Source organism: Microchirus variegatus (genome assembly GCF_963457635.1).
Source record: "Microchirus variegatus genome assembly, chromosome: 15".
NCBI classification, from domain to species: Eukaryota; Metazoa; Chordata; class Actinopteri; order Pleuronectiformes; family Soleidae; genus Microchirus; species Microchirus variegatus.
In genome coordinates this window covers 9,673,704-9,691,837 of record NC_139816.1, presented here as the reverse complement: position 1 = coordinate 9,691,837, position 18,134 = coordinate 9,673,704, and the positions used below count along the sequence as shown (strand labels likewise).

At 40.9% G+C, this 18,134-nt stretch overlaps 2 protein-coding genes across 2 annotated transcripts; one reads left to right on the top strand and one right to left on the bottom strand.

Annotated features, from left to right (window-relative positions):
- Positions 1 to 3,766: 3,766 nt before the first annotated feature.
- Positions 3,767 to 8,636, bottom strand: nsun6 (NOP2/Sun RNA methyltransferase 6; the record flags this gene model as incomplete). The annotated part of the gene is made up of 11 exons (XM_083902043.1): positions 3,767 to 3,946; positions 4,032 to 4,157; positions 5,066 to 5,211; positions 5,290 to 5,434; positions 6,055 to 6,174; positions 6,512 to 6,593; positions 6,775 to 6,928; positions 7,000 to 7,106; positions 7,971 to 8,068; positions 8,178 to 8,333; positions 8,562 to 8,636. 11 exons carry the CDS (start codon positions 8,634 to 8,636, stop codon positions 3,767 to 3,769), a joined length of 1,389 nt encoding a protein of 462 aa, XP_083758169.1.
- Positions 8,637 to 10,182: 1,546 nt separating this feature from the next.
- On the top strand, positions 10,183 to 17,143 carry LOC310937126 (ADP-ribosylation factor-like protein 5B; the record flags this gene model as incomplete). Its single annotated transcript, XM_083901324.1, has 6 exons — positions 10,183 to 10,494; positions 13,505 to 13,565; positions 13,648 to 13,795; positions 15,455 to 15,538; positions 15,703 to 15,854; positions 17,095 to 17,143. The coding sequence occupies exons 1-6, from the start codon at positions 10,449 to 10,451 to the stop codon at positions 17,141 to 17,143; spliced, it is 540 nt and encodes a 179-aa protein (XP_083757450.1). The 5' UTR covers positions 10,183 to 10,448.
- Positions 17,144 to 18,134: the final 991 nt, after the last annotated feature.

Sequence of the window (18,134 nt, the reverse complement as noted above, 5' to 3'; positions counted from 1 at the left end):
AAAGGCAGAATTTGTTTTTCTGTGCTGAGCTGTGCTTTCTGTGATTAGCATTTTCTTTTTTCATTTTTTCGATAGTTTTTTATTATTATTAATAATAATAATAATAATAATATTATTATTATTATTATAATAGTTATTTTATTCAATTTTTTTTTTTGCTTGCCACCACTTGAATATGTTCCTCCAGACGACTACTGCTAGGGTTGACTGCAAGAGTTGAAGTTGACTAACCGAGTTAGTCTGATGCTGTATTTGCAGAGGTCTTTTTTCTTTTTAAAAGAATGGCAATTTGGGAAATACACAAAAAAATAATAATAAATACATAAAATGACTTATTATCGACATGTGTTTAAATTAGGGATGCATGATACTGGACTTTTTGACGATTTATTAGGAGTGCTTTGGCTTATAACCGATATGATACCGATAATACTATATATACATAGTATTTTCTGTTGTGAAATATTATATTATTATTATTTGTCGTGAATAAATAAAGGAGGTCAAGGAGGTAGCGGTCTAATAAGCCTGATGTCGTCATATCGGCAAATCTTGGTGTGTTTGCCGATACTGAGCCGATAATATCGTGCATCCCTACTTTAAATGATCTTGTCCGCTCATCTACGTCACACGCTAAACAACTGAAACGCGCATCTGTGTACGCAGGAGAATCTTTCTCAATCACATGAAACTGTGTTCATATTTCACGGACAGACCATAGAGCGGTTTTTTCATCACCAGCAACGAAGCTTGTAAAAGTATTTCCCAAAGTGTCATAGTTACGACTCTGTTTAATTTTACTTTATTATAATTTTTTTTTTTATTATTGATTTGTTCCCCTTTTCTTGAATCCTCCATTCCCTATTTATGCCTCGTCGGAGGTGCACCTTAGTCATGCCTTACGAGACAGATGAGTTCAACGATAACTTCCTCATAACTTCAACAACTTCCGTACATGCAGTAAGTGCTGTTCTCTCTCTCTCTCTTTGTATGGGTCCAGAAACATTTTTGATAACATTGATACACCCCTTTTATTCTGCACTTTTACTGATTAACTTTGGTTGAATAGAGTTTCGCAATTTGATATAAAATCGCAACTAACCGTTTTAAAACTGCATGAATGTTCTCCTATTCTGGTCTGGCCCGTTTAAAAAAAAAAGAATGTTGTGCGACTTTATTTCCAACGTTATAATTCACTAATTAGGATTTACCTTCTTAAAAGATTAAAATTAAACGTTAACTAGGACATTATTTAAGTTTTTTGCCATGTTGTTACTAAAACTGTAACTGTAAAAGTTGAATTAAGTTCAACTCGTGCTAAAGGTCCAGTGTGTAAGTTTTGTGCCGTGTTTCCATCGCAGTACAGTACGGCACGGTTTGGAACGGTAAACAGTACCTTTACTTGGTAGGCGAGGTGTACGCTGTGCCGTAAGCATCGAACGCAACACAGCAGACAACAAAGGAGGACGTCACAGCAGTTCAGTTCAGTTCCTGCTCGGTTTACGGCTGCTTGTCTCAACACGACGTCAAACACCAGTCGCAAGGGAGTCGCATAATCCGCTGTTCCACCCTGACCATACCATTTTACTCTGGATCCCCACGGGAAGGGGACGGCAAAATGGAACGCTTGGGGTTGCGGTTATTTTTCCAAATGGAAATGTAAAAAAATTTGTCTCTTCGGTGGAGACGCGGTTTTGGTGACTCCTCAGCTCAAACCTCTTCTCCCAAGTGCGTCATTCTACTTCGTTTGTGGAGTAGAGTAGGTTTTCAATTTAAAATAAGAAATTGACCGAAAGAGCGAGATCTAGTTTTCCTCTGCACGGTGACCGGGCTCAGCCTTAGAGATAAGGTGACGAGCTCGGAGTAGAAACGCTGCTCCTCCACGTCGAGAGAAGCCAGCTGAGGTGTTTTTGGGCATGTCTTTGCAGGAGAAGAAGTCAGGGCGACCCGGGACACATTGGAGGGATTATATCTCCCAGGGATGCCTTGGGATCCTCCCCAGAGGAGCTGGCAGACGTGGCTGTAGAGAGGCATCTGTCCCAGACCAGGATATTAAGCAGAAGACGAGGATGACGACGCTCTGGCTGGATTGTCTTGTTTGGGGTCTGCTGTATCGAAGTGGCGGCACAAAATGGCTTCCTCCGCGAAGCGAGGCCCTTCCCTTAAGTCAGGGTTTCTCACTCCTGGTCCTGCATGCTGGACAGTGGCTCCCTGCCTTAAGTACATACAAGGTTATGCAGACCAAATTTATTTTTATTCAAATGACACACTCCTGCCAATAAGTCCCTCTAAATGTTACACACTGGACCTTTAATTTCCTGCTAGTACATTTTAAAAGAAAATCTAACTTCAAACCCTCCGATCCCACCTGCTCACTCTCTTTGATTTTGCCTGGCAATTGTAATTCTAAAAACTCCCCATTTCTATGCTACGTTGGTAGCACGACAGGATTTTTAAACCGTGTACATGTGTATGTACATAATGCATAAATGTAAAAAAAAAAAAAAAGAATAAAGTTGGCAACAAAGGCCTGCTGAGGGATGGAGAGGACGTCGATGTGTGCTTTGTCAGAGGATCCAGACAGAGGGCGACTATTAATAGTCCTTTTGGAACTTGACTGAAAGACTGAGGTAGACTCTCCGCCCTGCCTCCGGTCGTCATGACAACATCGACATGAATGACAATACTGAAATACCGAGGGGATGCGTCTAAAATCCGATGCTGCCGCTGCCGCTCCTCCTCGCGCGGATGCTCCAAAAATAGATAAAAGAACTGCTGCCAGGGATGCAGATGATTTCATCCCAGAATTTTTAATGTTTGTAAACAGGGACAACTTTTCCGTGCTGCGGTGAACGGTGCATCCATTTAACATGGAATAAAAATAGTATTACGAAGAAGTGTGTTCACATTGTATGGACACAACATTTCACTCCATAAAGACGCACTTTTTAAAATTCATAAGCAGGACACAGACATGTAAATAAAAGGATGTCTGACGTGTGTGACACATTTGTCACGCACTCAGATTATATGAGATTATTCTCTAGACTCTAAACCAGTGTCTTAGACGTTTCCCTGCTTTAACACACCTGATTCAAATGATCACGAGCCATTCATTTGAATCAGGTGTGTTGGAGCAGGGAAACGTGGAAAACATGCACTGCTCTAAACTCTTCTGTATGTACAATTTAAACGCTGGACTTTTGTGTGTTTTTATACTCGAAACTTAAACTTTCCATGAAATGCTTGTGCGGCTTGTAAATGCAAAAAAAAAAAAATGTCTTGTTATCAAATTTCCAACATTTCATCAGTTCAATGAAATAATGCTGAAAAAGAAACATCCTTGCGTTCAATGAAATTAATTTCGCCGTCATTCGCCATCGGAACGGATGACTCAAACGGTCCCACTCGCTAATTGTTACTACCATCTCATGGCCCATTTCTGCTACTTCCTGATCCACCCTCTTGGATCCTGTGAATCCTCCGTCACCATGGCAGCTGTGTCGTCAACGGTTGTCATAACGACGACGGCACTGCTGCATTTGCCAGGACTCGTTCAGTCTCCATCCCCACGTGCCTCCCTCCCTCTCTGTATTTAGAAAGCTTATCCCTATATGGCCCACACTTTGAGAGAGCAGCTGTTGGGGAGGCTGACGCTGTAAACGGCGCCTTTGTCAACACTGGCCTGTTAAAACACACACGCACGCAGTGTGTCGTATTCTAAACACTGTTATTCCCGGCTGTGAGAGACAAACGTGCCCTATGGTCAGTTTTTCAGGAACTTGGCAATAAAGAAGCCGATAGTGTCCTTGTCGGCTCTGCAGTGGAGCGGCTCTGTCGTTTGTGTCTGGTCCCACGTCAGCTCAGGACTGAACCTCTGGAGGAGGCGCAGCTGCTCAGGTGCAAGGCCGGCTCCTGGCATTCCTTCTCCACCGATGTGAGGCTCCTGAGAGGGGACGAGGACAAGAGTAAATGGGTAAATCTGTGACTCCATGCACTACAAAAGTTTTTTTTTGTTCGTTTTTCTTTACCTGTGGCTGAAGTGTGAGGCAGGGAAAGGTTGTGAGGGCCCAGGCGACCTGCTCCTCATTCTCTGCTAGAGTCACCGTGCAGGTGCTGTACACCAGAACTCCACCTTTTTTCAACAACCGCACCGCCTGCAACAAAAAGTCATGGTTTGTGAGTTAAGTTCATGACATAAAAGATAAGAAATTAAGCTTGAAAGAATGGGACGGCTTCTTTAAAAGGTCCAGATTGTCTTATTAGTGACACCTGGTGGTGAGACTGTAGATTGTAACAAACTTGAGAACTCCTTTCCTGTCCCAAACTACAGTGGCCTTTAAATACCAAAAAGGATATTGTTTGTCTTGTTGTGTAAAATGCAAATGTACACAAAAATGTTCCATATTCAAAAAGCTTATTCTAAAGGCTACAAAAACTAAATTCTACATTTGCCAAACAATCCATTAGTCAAATTACTTTCTATATTTTTATATAAAAAAACAAACAAAACAAATGTCTTTTAGCCAAATTCTCCACCTCCAGCCTCACGGGGCAGAAGTGAGTCCACTGCAGTTTGTATTAGTTGGATGTTAAAAATAATAATGAACTCATGTTGCTCTTTTAACAGCTGGATGTGTAGAATAAGAATTCATATGACAATGTAAATGTTAGGTTTAGTACTTTGCTGCCCCCAAGTGGCAGGAAACTGTTATTGCAGGTTTAATACCAAGTGAGGGATGGAGCTATGGAGTCTGCAGTAAATTCTCATTTAAAAAAATCAGTGTCATGAAAGCTGCTATTGACGAGTGATTTATGGAGACAGACATGGTACAACATTAATTAAAGCCCTCTTCACACAAAGTTTTTGTCACAGCTTTCCCCAGGAAACCACATCACTTCCATGTGGATTTCCCTTTTTAAAAAAATGTGACCTAACTGTAAATACTATTGAATGCTGCCACCTGTTGACCAAAGTGAGCCATTATAAATGTAAAGCAACAGAGTCATGGTTGCAGAAAAGTGACTCAACATGTCAGAAGTGCTGGATGTGAGTGAAACCTACAGCATGAAATAAGTTGCGCTGCAAAGGCTGGTAGGAACAGATCTCCTTGAGGCTCCAGGTGCACGCCATGATGGGCCTCTGTCCGAGGCCACTGCAGGGAGCGTCCAGCAAAACCCGGTCGAAACTCTCAGGAGGAAAAGGAGGTCCTGGGATGTAAACATAAACATGTAGTCATGTTTTTGTTTGAGTTAATCACAGATAAATATTGAAAGGTGACTCTCTACCTTCAGTTTGAAGCGTGGGGTCACTGCTCACAGCCTGAGTGCTGTTGAAGCAATGAACCTTCACGCTTCGCAAACGCAGCATTTGTGCATTCCGACGGATTCGGTCGATCTTATTTCGGATCCTGTCCAAGGCCACGACCTCGCCCTGCGTGGGACAGAAACTCGGTTACACTCACTGTAGTTACATGATTGTTTTCCGTCATGTTTTTACTAAGTGACATTAAAGAGCCAGTATCTGTAGAAACACCGAGGTGCAAGAGGATGTTCTCCATAAAGCAAGGGCCTTGCCTTTAGTACATATATGAGGCTTATTACAATATTATTTTAAAGCGATTATACGACATAGTATTTTCAATTTCTACCTCATAAATGTCAAATACTGGACAACCGAAGCAGCATTTGATGTATGTATACTTTTTTCTATGTCATTTTCACACATCCATCTTGAGGGTCACAGGAAGCTGGAGCCGATCGCAGCTGAGGAGAAAGGCAGGGTTTACTCTCACATTCACACCTGTGGTCAATTTAGAGTGTCCAATTAACTAATCTGCATGTTTTTGGACTGTAGGAGGAAGCTGGAGCATCCGAGAAAAAACCCACACACACACGGGGAGAGAACATGCAAACTCCACACAGAAAGGCCCTCGGTCAAACTACGTCCTGAACCGGTGACCTTCTTGGTGTAAGGTGTCACGTCTCTTTAAGTAAGTACGTTTTTCTCTTTCCGGTGAAAATTAATTTACGATTTTGAATTCAAACTCGTACCTGATCCCCCATGATTGCGGCGATGTGGCAGGTCTTCCCTCCAGGTGCTGCACACATATCCAGGATGCGTTCGCCAGGACGAGGCCCGAGGACGTGACCCACAACCACAGAGGGCAGGTTCTGCAGACAGGAACTCAGGTTATTTTGGGGGAGTGAAACATGCTACACTCATCCTTGAACTGCCACCACCTTATCATGGTGGAGGATTTTGAGTGCCTTAATGATCCTAGGAGCTATGTTGTCAGAGGCATTTTGTCCCCTGGTAGGGTCTCTCATGGCAAAATAGTCAGAGGTGAAGGGCCAGACAAAGAGTGGTTCAGAAGACCCCTCATGGAAAGTAAGTTAAATGAAGATGAAGATGAACTGTAGCACTCGTACTCATAAAAAAAAAAACATATTTATAGATAAAGTAGACAATTCAACTTGTGACATTAACAGGTACAAACATGCATTTCACCTGCAGGAACGCCAGGTTGGGAAGAACTCCATCAAAGGATGGACTCCGGTAAAGTGGCTCAACCATCCGGATGCCGATACCTCTTGAATATGAGAAAACAGTGAGTAAAAATATTGTTGTATAATCTATTCATCAAAGCAGACTTTGGTTTTGACGATCCTTATCATATTTCACTAAAGCGTTGACTGAGTGACACCTGAGCGTGAGAAGCACGGTTCAGGCACAGTTTACAGAGTCTGCAGAAATGCAGAGAATCAACTCACTTGGCAGGTTTATCCGTGCAGAAGATGCTGGCGCGCTCCACTTCAGAGACTCCATTTCCCACAAACGCTTTCTTCCCCTGGAAACTTGTGGCTCCTCGTGTGCACTTTCCCTCCAGGTCGGAGAAAACGGAAACCACGTCTCCTGCTTTCATGTCTGTCACAGGCACATTTCGTGTTGGATAACAACACGGATGCAAAGCATGAATAAAACCGTTGGACTCTTACACTTGGGGCTGGCGATGATTCCTGGCGTGAAGACGTGAGCGCCTCTCAGCACGGCGCTGCCACACTGAGCGCCCACCACGACCTCAGAGCTGAGCTGCTGCACAGCCCTGACAACACGAGAAGAAAAGAGGAGTCATACACATTAACACGGGCTGTAAGTGGGCTGAACTTATTCCTCACAGAACCATCAATAACAATCACAAACAAAGCCAGATTTAAAATAGAAAATATTAAACAATGGGACTGAAGACGCCACGCTGTGAGTTTTTGGTTTTATTTAAACACACAGTATGTAAGTTCTACTGCTAGAGGGGTCTCTCAATCAAAACAATATAATAAGACTTAGTTTGTTGAAGTAGGGAAGCAGCGACGGATGTCGTTTTTTGAGTTGCTGTTGTCCGTCAGTGACGAATACACACAATATAAACACACTGGCTAACTTGTAGAACTGAATAATCCCCTCTTCACCCCCTGGGTTTGTCCTTGAAGTTATAGCAAAGACGGGTAAAATGGACGATGATGATTTAAAGAGTTGGAAACTCGGAATATTAGTCTCTTCATTTTTATATATTCAAATGCAGAAATGTCACATATTTTGTGTTATTCCTACAGCTTTTCTCGTAAATATGATAATGCTGTCAATCAATTGCAGCATATGAGACACTGTCATTTGAATTTTGAAAAGAGCACAACAATAAATACATTGTGTAAAATGTCTACTATTAGTAGTAGTTTAAAATAAAATTTCAACAGGTTTAATCTGTTTTGAATAGGTTATGATAAACTGAATTAGTCCAAAATCACTCCCACACTTTGAAGGTGTCATCCTTTCTTTTTTATTCTGTAGTCACTCCAGGAAATTCCATGTGGTTTTTGGCCTGAGGGAACATCATCTCTGCGGTCGGACAGACACTGTGTGTTTACTCCAAAGAGGAGAACAGCGTGACTTTGTTCCAGCTTCCCTTACATACCTCGGGCCATCGACAGGAAGCAACAGCACATCTGGAACTCTCGGGTGAGGAACAATCTGAAGGGAGACGTCCTCTGCTGACGAGCTGCACATCTGCTGCTTCAATAACAACAACAGCGGCAGCAAAAGCACGGAGGTGATTGGTTAAAATTATTATGATGACACGGAAAACATCACAGCGAAACGTTTTTAGGTTTCCTTCTTTCACCTTTTTCAGCTCTTCCGCTAACTGGAGTCTGATCTCGTCCAGCGAGGCCAGATGAGTGCTGACCCGTACACACGTGTGCGAAGGCGGGTGTGACAGACATGTGAGCAGCCTGTGGAAACGGATCTCTGCCTCCTGAACACCGACTGCAGCTGAAACCTGAAAATCACATTCAAAACAAACACATGAGCCAAAAACTGACAAGAGCTTAATAATGTCAGCAAACAGTTCATTTTAGTCACGGAAATAAGAATTCTACATTTTTCAGAGCTCTATATTTTCGACGTTATAAGTATATTTGAGTGTTACCAGAGCACGATTATGGTTTTCTCCCTCAAACTTTTATAGTGTCTGAACTGCCTTTAGAGGAATTTCCTCAATTCTCACCTCTTTGTTTACAAAGACACTCTTCAGATACTCGGCCACTTCAGGCTTCAGGGAGATGCTTGGAAAAACAGACATTTTATCTGCTCTCGACAAAACACTTCAGCCTGTAAAAGAAAAAAATATGGTCAAAATATTAGTCGTAATCCATTCCTTAAATATGTTGTTGTGCTTGATCTGTTTTCATGGTCATTTTACTGTATTAATAATTGTACATTGACAGTTTTTTCCTGCAGACATACAGTTGAATTCGCAGCTCAAAGTCGACCTGTTGATTATTTTAGATTTTTTTTAATGCTATAAGCAGCATAAAAAATATCTACCTACAGATTTACAGTTATGTTTTATGCTTCTACGTTTTCTCTTTCACTCATTGCAAAAGCAAGACATTTAACTCCAGAATACCCTGATGTTTAGTGGAGTCATTCATCCATTCATTTGTGCAGCCAGTTCGTTTTCTATCACTGTCTGTATTTCCTTTCACTTCATAAAACCTGCGCTTTATCAGAACATTGAATGCATATAAGAGTGAGTAGTAGTAGTAGTCCGTGCTTTTTAACTGACCTAAATACAATTATACATTAATAACAGTGCAATACACTACCAGCGCGAACGAGTGCAAACTCAAAAACAACACATATCTTTACGCTCTATTTAACTTATTAACGGTTCGCTCACGTCGTTGTCACATCAACACCTCTTTTTGTTAAAGTGAAAAACGATAAACAACCAGTTTCATTCACGTTTCAATCTTAGTTTAATGTCAGTAATAGATCTGTAAACACTCACGTTCGCTCATGGCCGGTGCTGCTGCTAACACTGTACTTCCGCATACGTCACCACAGCATGTCCACGTGACAATTGTGTTTTTTAATGTCAATTGTTTGTATTGTATTTTTAAGATGCAATTTGAAGTTCAATAAAAAAAATCCAACGTAAAATAAAAACAATACATATGTACACAGATACGATAAACATAAATACGCATGAGTTAGATTGGGCCATTAAAAAAAACATGAATTTCTAAAAAAATATTGAAATGGATGCACAAATCTACAGTCATTACAGTAATGTTGTTCCCATATAAAGTTAAACAAGATCTTGTCAATGTATCTATCTAATAACTAAATGATGTAATAATTTAATGCCATGTCAGTCACCTACCAGCTGATATAGTGTTTTAAATGAATATAATACATACGTTATTAATGTACTTAAGTTCATGTATCTGTGCTTTACTTTGTTATTTATATTTCTCGCAACGTTTTCTTTTACTCCACTATATCTCCTCTTATAAAACGTAAGACTTTTACTGAAGTAACATCGTAAAAAAGTGACTTCAACATCTATCAAAGTCATTTTCTGGTAAGATACGTGCACCTTTACTCAAGTATCCCTTTAAGGTTCTCTATACAAATTATGTGTTGAATACTTGTAAAAAGCCAAAGCAAACGACGTCACGACGTCATGCGTCATTACGTAACCGGAAGCAAACGTTATAGCCTGGGTTGCTTTTTTCAGAGGACTACAGCGGCGGCAGCAGCAGGAGCAGCGGTGTACGGTCAACACGTAGCTGCGCTTGCAACACCGCACTGTCAGGCTGTTAAACGTCAGAAAATAACTCGCCACTGCTGTGTTACGTTACGCCGTTTTATTGTCACGGTTGTTGGTTGCTTTTTTTTAGATGTTGTCGGGGCGCATGGAGTCCGTGTTGAAACAGTCGGCGATGTGTTTTGCAGATAAGGGTTCCTCCAGCTAATGTTAGCTAGCCGCAGCCAGCCACGGATCGTACGGTGTGGACGGTGAGAGAAGAGGCTCGGCGCTGCTGCTGCTGCCCCTGCTGCTAACGGACGGACGGACAGACACACACCGGTGTTCACCTTCTCAACAATGGGCCTCATATTCGCCAAACTGTGGAGTTTCTTCTGTAACCAAGGTGTGTGTCAGAGACTTTTGTTTCGGCGTACTAACTAACTAATTAACCGTCCGTTAAGCTGCTCAGTCGGGGATAATAGAAAGTGCTAGCCCGTTAGCTCGACACATTAAAGCAGATAAGAGTGGAGCAGTGCGAGTATATGACTCACGCTGCTCTGTGTTCTGAAGTGTGTCTTTGTTTAACTCGCAAGTCAAAACAACCATTATTTAAACAAAGACTTTTCTAAGAATTTTCGGATAAATGGCTATCACGGAGAAACTGAGCTTGCCAGTGAAGTTGTAGTCGTTTGGATTTAAGTGGATTTAAGCAGTTGCTTAATGACTTAACACCTGGATTGTTTAATGCAGAGGTTCTCAAACTTTTTACACTAAGCTCTCGAGATATCATTAAAATATAGTGGTGTGCAAAGTCAGCTACAGACTATAAGATAATAAGATCATTCACTCTCTATTCATCAGCATCCTCCTCTTCCTCACATACACTTCAGACACCCATGTAGTGTAATGAGATTAAGATGGAGCGAGTGATAAGGTGACTCTAATGATTAGTATTTAATTAATTTATGTATGTATTTATTGATTTTGGTATTTTGTTTCATTTACTACACACTCCGATCAAACTTATTTGCAGTAGAACAGTATTTCTGATTTTCCTCAGAAAGTACCACCAGAGGACGTGTACTGCAGTTTGAGAACCATGGATTTAATTGAGTTGAAAGAATCTGTTTGATCTACTATGCAAATAAAGTGCAGATTAAATGTTTTTGGGAATAGATGAACATGTCAAAAATGTTCAGGCATGTGGAATGATACCATAAAAATAAATGAGAAAAACATTTTACACAGTTTAAAGCATTATTAGGGAGAGGAAATTAAAGGTGGTGTCATTAAAGAACTATGTCTGTACAAGTTGTCCCAACTCAAATAAACTTACTCCTGCTTTTAATTATTAGTTTGAGCCTTAAAATGTTGATAGGTGGTTCCTAGACCTTGAAATGATGTTCTCAAATGTCATGTTCATTTTTTTAGTGATCTCTTTATGTGGAGCAAAGAAGAGAAAAGAATATTCACATTTAAGAAGCTGAGAAATCACAGAGCATTTTTAATTTATTTAAATAAAACGGCTTGTCTGGTTAATTGATTATCAGAAGAGTTGATGATTTAGTAATTGAAATTAAAGGACACCAACCTGCTTAATTACTTCAATTTGTGTCCCTCATCACCTGACCACTGAGGTTATAAGAGAAGGATTCTTTGTCCTGTATCCATTCCCTAATTTGGAATTACACTACTGTTCCAGGAGTCACGTTTCACTGAAGGAGATTACTGTGAGATGTGATGCCAAAAAACATGTAATCAACCCTGTAATTTTCAGAGGAGCAGTGACTCAAACCAGAGGCACTGGTCCTTGCATTTATATAATTGCACTTTCAACTTTTCAATTGTGTTTTGTTTTGAGTTGACTTTATTTGCAAGAAGTTTTGGGTTGGAAACCTTAAATGACTCCAAACAACAGTCAAACTAGACTGCAACAAAAACCTGGCACAGAAAAGTAACAGCTGTGGTAAATATTGACATCAGATGTCCAGAAAAAGGAAAAAAATAAATGGAAAAACAAGAGATATCTCAAAACTTGTTGATCAGAGACTTCCTTTAACACATACTGAATGATAACAGTGATGTTCCAAGACGGCCTTCTATATTGTTATGTGTTTTGGTTCAGAGACCAAATGGAAGATAAAAATGTTTTTAGAGAGTTGTGTAACATGAGTGAATCTCCGTGGACGACCTGAAAACTTTCAGGATAAGGCTCGCCGTGTCCCGGATTATGTGTACATGTTCCTACATGAGTATGTACGTCTGGAGTTTGTTTTGAGCAGATGAGTCTCAAACGTTTCCTTTTGGATTAGCAAAATTGTGTTTATTCTGTGTCTTCCCAAACATTTACTGCTGTGTTTATTAAACATGTTTTGAAAGCTCCCACATTCAGTGTTTACGCACATTTCCGTGTCTGTAATTTAGTTTTTAAAAATCCATTTATATTATCTTGTAATTTGCTCGCAGCAATGTATCTGATCCCACCAGGATTAGAAGGGCTGGAGGAACATATTTTCCCACAGCTGTAAATATGTACGCACAGAGAATGGTATTGAGTTAATGGGGACAGTTTGTTTTTTTGTTGTGCTGTCAGAATCGTCGGGGAGGGAAGCTCCTTGTGACGGAAGCAATAGACATGCAGCATTCTCCAAAAGTCAGTATGGGAGACTGGCAGAGTCAGAGCTGCAAAGCCCTCTCTGACCAGACTTCCTTCCTGTCTGGCCGGCTAGAGGAGAAGTCGAAACACTAAAGCGGAATGTTTTAGCATGTACGTGTCACCTCTGATTCTGCATCAAGTCTGTGGTGTTTTCGCTCGGCGCTCTCCTCAAAGGCCTAACTAGCTGACTTTATGAGTGGTTAGAATTTACTGTAGGTTTAGGGAGGCTTGTAAAATGAGGTCAGGGACTGTGGAGGAAGAAAAAGGAACATTACACTTTAGGTTTTTGAATGGGCAGAATTTCAACAAAACAAAACATTTCCGTGCACTTTTAAGTTGTGCTATGGTTGTCGCTATATATACATTCAAGTTGGACCTTGGTCCTATTTGACAAGGACAAGCAGAGAATTGATTTATTGAATGAAGTTTGTCCACCCACACTAAGAAGCACGGTGTCGGCTTGTTAGCATGATAAGCACCATTCTGAGTTCCTCAATGAACTATAAAAATGTAATTCTGTGTCTCCTCGTCATGTATTGTATTCTTTGTTCTTCTCTTTCACTGGCTTCTTCTAGTATTTCTGGTTATTAGCCTAGATGGGAAGTGAAGCGTGTACCCAGAGTCGTGTATGTGCAGCCATGCTTTGACTAAATCTGGTTGCATATCGCTCCTCAATAAACCCTACACACTGGACCTTGAACACAATAATATTGATAATTTACATAGATTAACGAAATGTGCTGCGTCTGTTTTTCAGAGCACAAGGTGATAATTGTTGGACTGGACAACGCAGGGAAAACCACTATACTCTATCAATTGTAAGTACTTTGCTTCCATCACTCCTTTCTTCCACTATCTAGAACTCACATGCTCACACTATTATGATTCTGTTGTATGCAGTCTGATGAACGAGGTCGTCCACACATCTCCCACAATCGGAAGCAACGTGGAGGAGATCGTGGTGAAGAACACGCACTTCCTGATGTGGGATATTGGAGGGCAGGAGTCGCTCCGGTCTTCCTGGAACACTTACTACTCCAATACGGAGGTGAGGAATAACGCGCTTATACAAGCAGACGACTGGAACCGTCGCTTTGTCCGGCAGCAAGTTTTCTTCCCGAGTTTGGCAGCTGGTGTGTTTGTTCAGAGCGCAGATGCCAGCAGGAACCACCCAAGTCAGAGGTCAGCCTCTCACAAAGGGGCCCCGCCTGAAAAGCAAAGCTGGGGTCAGCGTCAGCCGTGCGAGGGAGGCAGAGGCCGGGGAAACACGAGTAATGGCAGAGGCAGATGTGTGGGAGATCTTTTTCAAACTCTTCTTTTACTGAAGAAACAATAAGGAGAAGAAAGAAAGCCAGGGAATATATTAACCTTGAAATGAATTGGCAGATTAATCAATATTAGAGAAACAAATCTGTGTTTGGCAGACCTCATGGTTTCTTTTCATGTAACAAAAGGAACCAGTTTACTGTCACAGTATTCACATTTAATAAGCTGGAATCTGAAAACGTGGTTTTATTTCTTAAGGAAAACACTCACTCAAACCGATTCATCCATTATGAAAAGTAGTTGTAGATGAATTTAGTCATTGATTATTTGATGGTTCATTGCAGCTATAAAAGAAAGTAGCACACATAAAACTATATAATCAAAATAGGCTAAGTAAATAATTCAGTCAACTTCTTTAAGTCTTTACATCTTGGTTTCAAACTGGCAGCAGCAGTTGTTGAGTTGAGTCAGGATTTAACAGCATTGAGTAATTAATCCATGACTTTAGCATGCATTTTTTTTTCTTTTTATGGATAAACCCATTTAGAGGGTTGTGTATTGTGACATTGTTGTATTAGCTTTTATGAAGATGTGTCCTCTCAATGGCTGGAAAGTGACATTTGAGATGTTTTCTGTTTGATGATTTAATTTAAAACGAGTTCATTTGGAACTCACTCAGACCTGGCATTCACACACCTGTCCTGGGTAATGTGATCATGTCCAGATAAGACTGCGTCTGAGCACTTAATCCATCCTGAATGTGTCCTTGGATCTGATAATGGAAGCAATATTCGAAGGTGGTTTGAAGACGCATGTGTCCACATTCCTGAGATACACAATCACTCAAACATCTCTTGTCTGTTTTCTTTTTGACAAAGGGTCATCACATTAGTGTGCTGTGTATTGGAATAAATAGTGGGGATGCCAAATATGATCATGTGATCACAGGAGGGGCATCCAGGATGCTTTTAATTGCCAGGTTTGGAATATGTGTGATTGGACAAGTTGGAACAGACAGCGATGGTACCACCATAAAGATTTGTTCTAGTAAATGCTCACAATCATTGTTATTAGGAGTTCTCCAGTTACCACAGTAACCCGTGTTCACCCTTTTAGTCAGTCCTGTAACACATAGGTCACTTGCTGGATAACATTGACTGATTTGCTTGTAAAGTATAAAGTGTCTCTTTCCTGAGTCGTTGCCTTGGTTTGAACACTGTCTCTCACATCACATGGTTAACAGGCCTTTGGTGTTTTGTCATTCGAGGTCACTCTCTGTCATTTAAAAGAGGCCATTAACGTTGCGGTCATCAGTGGCCATTGTGAGTCTCTGGGCCTGGGATTGTTCGCCTGCTGTGCTGCCTTTTCACTGCTGTAAATCTCTTTTGAAAAAGAGGTCACTCAAGTGTGATTTTTCTCCTTTATGCATCCTCTTCTGCAGTTCATCATCCTGGTGGTGGACAGCACAGACCGAGAGAGACTGGCCATCTCTAAAGAGGAGCTCTACAGGATGTTGGCTCATGAGGTAAAAATCTCATTTTAGTAGACTACACACCAATGACCGTTGTTGTAATGGACATTGATTTTTCTTCCGCCACAGTTGGCCACCTCTCATGCGGCTACATTGTTCAGAGCTTGAGGCCCTGACGTGGTGTTATGGTTTCATTGTTGTGCGTCCTCTTCCCTCAGGATCTGCGGAAAGCAGCTGTGCTGATATTTGCCAACAAGCAGGATATGAAGGACTGCATGTCTGCGGCAGAGATCTCCAAATACCTCACCCTGAGCTCCATCAAAGACCATCCGTGGCACATACAGTCCTGCTGTGCACTTACAGGAGAGGGGTAAGACGCATCTGCTCATCCTCTTCATCCCACCATGCATACGTGTGGTTAGCAGAATTTTAATTAACTCAAGGCTTAGGTATTGATTCACTTCCATCAGCGCGCCATGATGGCAAACCGCAATAATTACCCATCTGTTTTTAATTCATCTTCTTAAAGAGGCACATCAATAATACCATACAGGGCTCCAGACTTTTTAGTCACAGTGGCCCCTAACTGAAAATGTAGGGGCACACACACCGTAAATTGACAGTGTCACACTTTTATTGTGCACAGTACAGTGTATTTTCTGAAATAAAGCAGATGCTACTTGTTGCATTGGTGTGACTTCCTGTCCCCGCCCATGCTAAATTAAAACGTTTTGTTCCGTCATCCTACAAAAAAATTAAACACTTGATTATTTTCTGCGAGAGAAACGGAGTACGAAAGTACGACGACGGAGCTGTTACGCGGCACAAACAGACCAGAATTTTCTGGTCGCACGCGTGCAAGTAGATGTAAAATTTACTTGCGCCTTCTCAAATTTGGATGCAGTGTGGAGCCCTGTAATTTTTCCCCAGCAAGATAACAGGAAGAGCAATTTTAAGAAACTGATTTGCAAACCCTGTATATTTATGCTACGTACTATTTACATCGGAACATGGAAGTGTGAACTTGGACTGTTCACCATGTTCCTGTAGAGAATTCGAAAAAACGAGTGTATCTCTGGTTTGCCATTGTTAGTAATACCAGTAGGAAACGGTATTCTACGTGGTATTTTGCGTATTTAGTGAAGCCACATGTCTTCTGTTAAAATTACTATTTCTACCAACAGTACTATGTGTACGACTAATGCAACAAAACAGAATTGTCATGTTGACCAGTAGGAAATATATAATATTTTAAATATTTAAACCTGAAACAAAGTAATAAGGCATCATATATCGTCATTTAATGTTCAGGGTTCGTACGGGTGCTCGAAAGCCTTGAAAAATAGTGAATTTTAATGCGTTTGCAAAGCTTGAATTTTGGATGATTCACTTCAAATTTCAACCATTTGTTTCTCGTATCTGATGCAGTCATTTTCTCATCAGAGTGAGTATTTTAGAAGAAGTTGTAAAAGGTAAACTTCTCTGCCGTGTCTTGCTGTGGCTGTTTCAAACCACCAGATGTCACTGAAGCTGCTGAGATATTGTGTTTCACAAGACTTCATCACTACTAGTTTTTCCATCACCAACATCTTCACCTTTTTATTTTTCAGTTTATGTCAAGGTCTTGAATGGATGACCTCCAGGGCTGGGCTCAGATAGCCCCTCCCTCAGCCATTGATGGCCTCACTACCTGAACCAGCCACAGGGTGGCGACACAGCTGGCTTACTGTTCCTTTTTAAATTTTAATGACGGACCTGGACTTCTGCAGACGGTACAGTGTGGAGGCACTGCGGTGTCTGGCTGTTACAGTGAAAATCCAGAACATCTGAACTGAACTGTTTTGGAGTGAGAAAAACTTTTTTACCATAAAGGATACGATGATTATATGAGATGAGAGGAAATCCAAGCGTGAGACACACGGCTGCGCTGGATTTGGACCATTTCCACTTGGTACATTACATCATTTCAGAGTCGGCCAGACATCATGGTGATTTCCAGTTTGGATAATATGATGCAGCTGTATTTTCAACACTACTTTTTAAAATTTGTATTCCACTTTTTTTTGTTGCTTCTCTGAGTTTGTTCATGTTCAGGTCAAATATAACGGGACAAACGAGGGGATTCGTTGTCAGCAGTATTGTAAAGACGAGTCTTGATGGTGAGGGTGGCACCAGGTTTTTGCACAAAGCTCATCAGGAGTTTTACTCGATTCTGTTCTCACGATCTGTTACATTTCTGTCGAGTTTCATAAGCTTACACCGTCAGTGGTTGTTCTCACTCTAGTTCTCGCGAGGTTGTTGTGGTAAAGTTGGAACTTATTCCCCCTCTTTCTTAATTCTGAGCCTGTACTTGTATGTTACAAGCCAAATTATCTCAATTCTTTAAAAAAAAAAGTGTTGGCATGCGACGTTTCTCCTTTTTAATATAATCCAAGGAACAAAGAGAAATGATTTCAGCTATTTATTTAATTTAGCAAATCATGAAATGGCTGTCATGTCATTTCAAGGGCAAGCACCAAGTTCTGTTTTAATAACAGTATTTTAAATTTAAACACTGTCGATGTCAGTGATGCATTATGAGTTTTTAAAAAGTTTTATTCTGTGATTTTTGGCTTTTATTAATTGCGTTGCTTATTGCGAGTGCGTTATC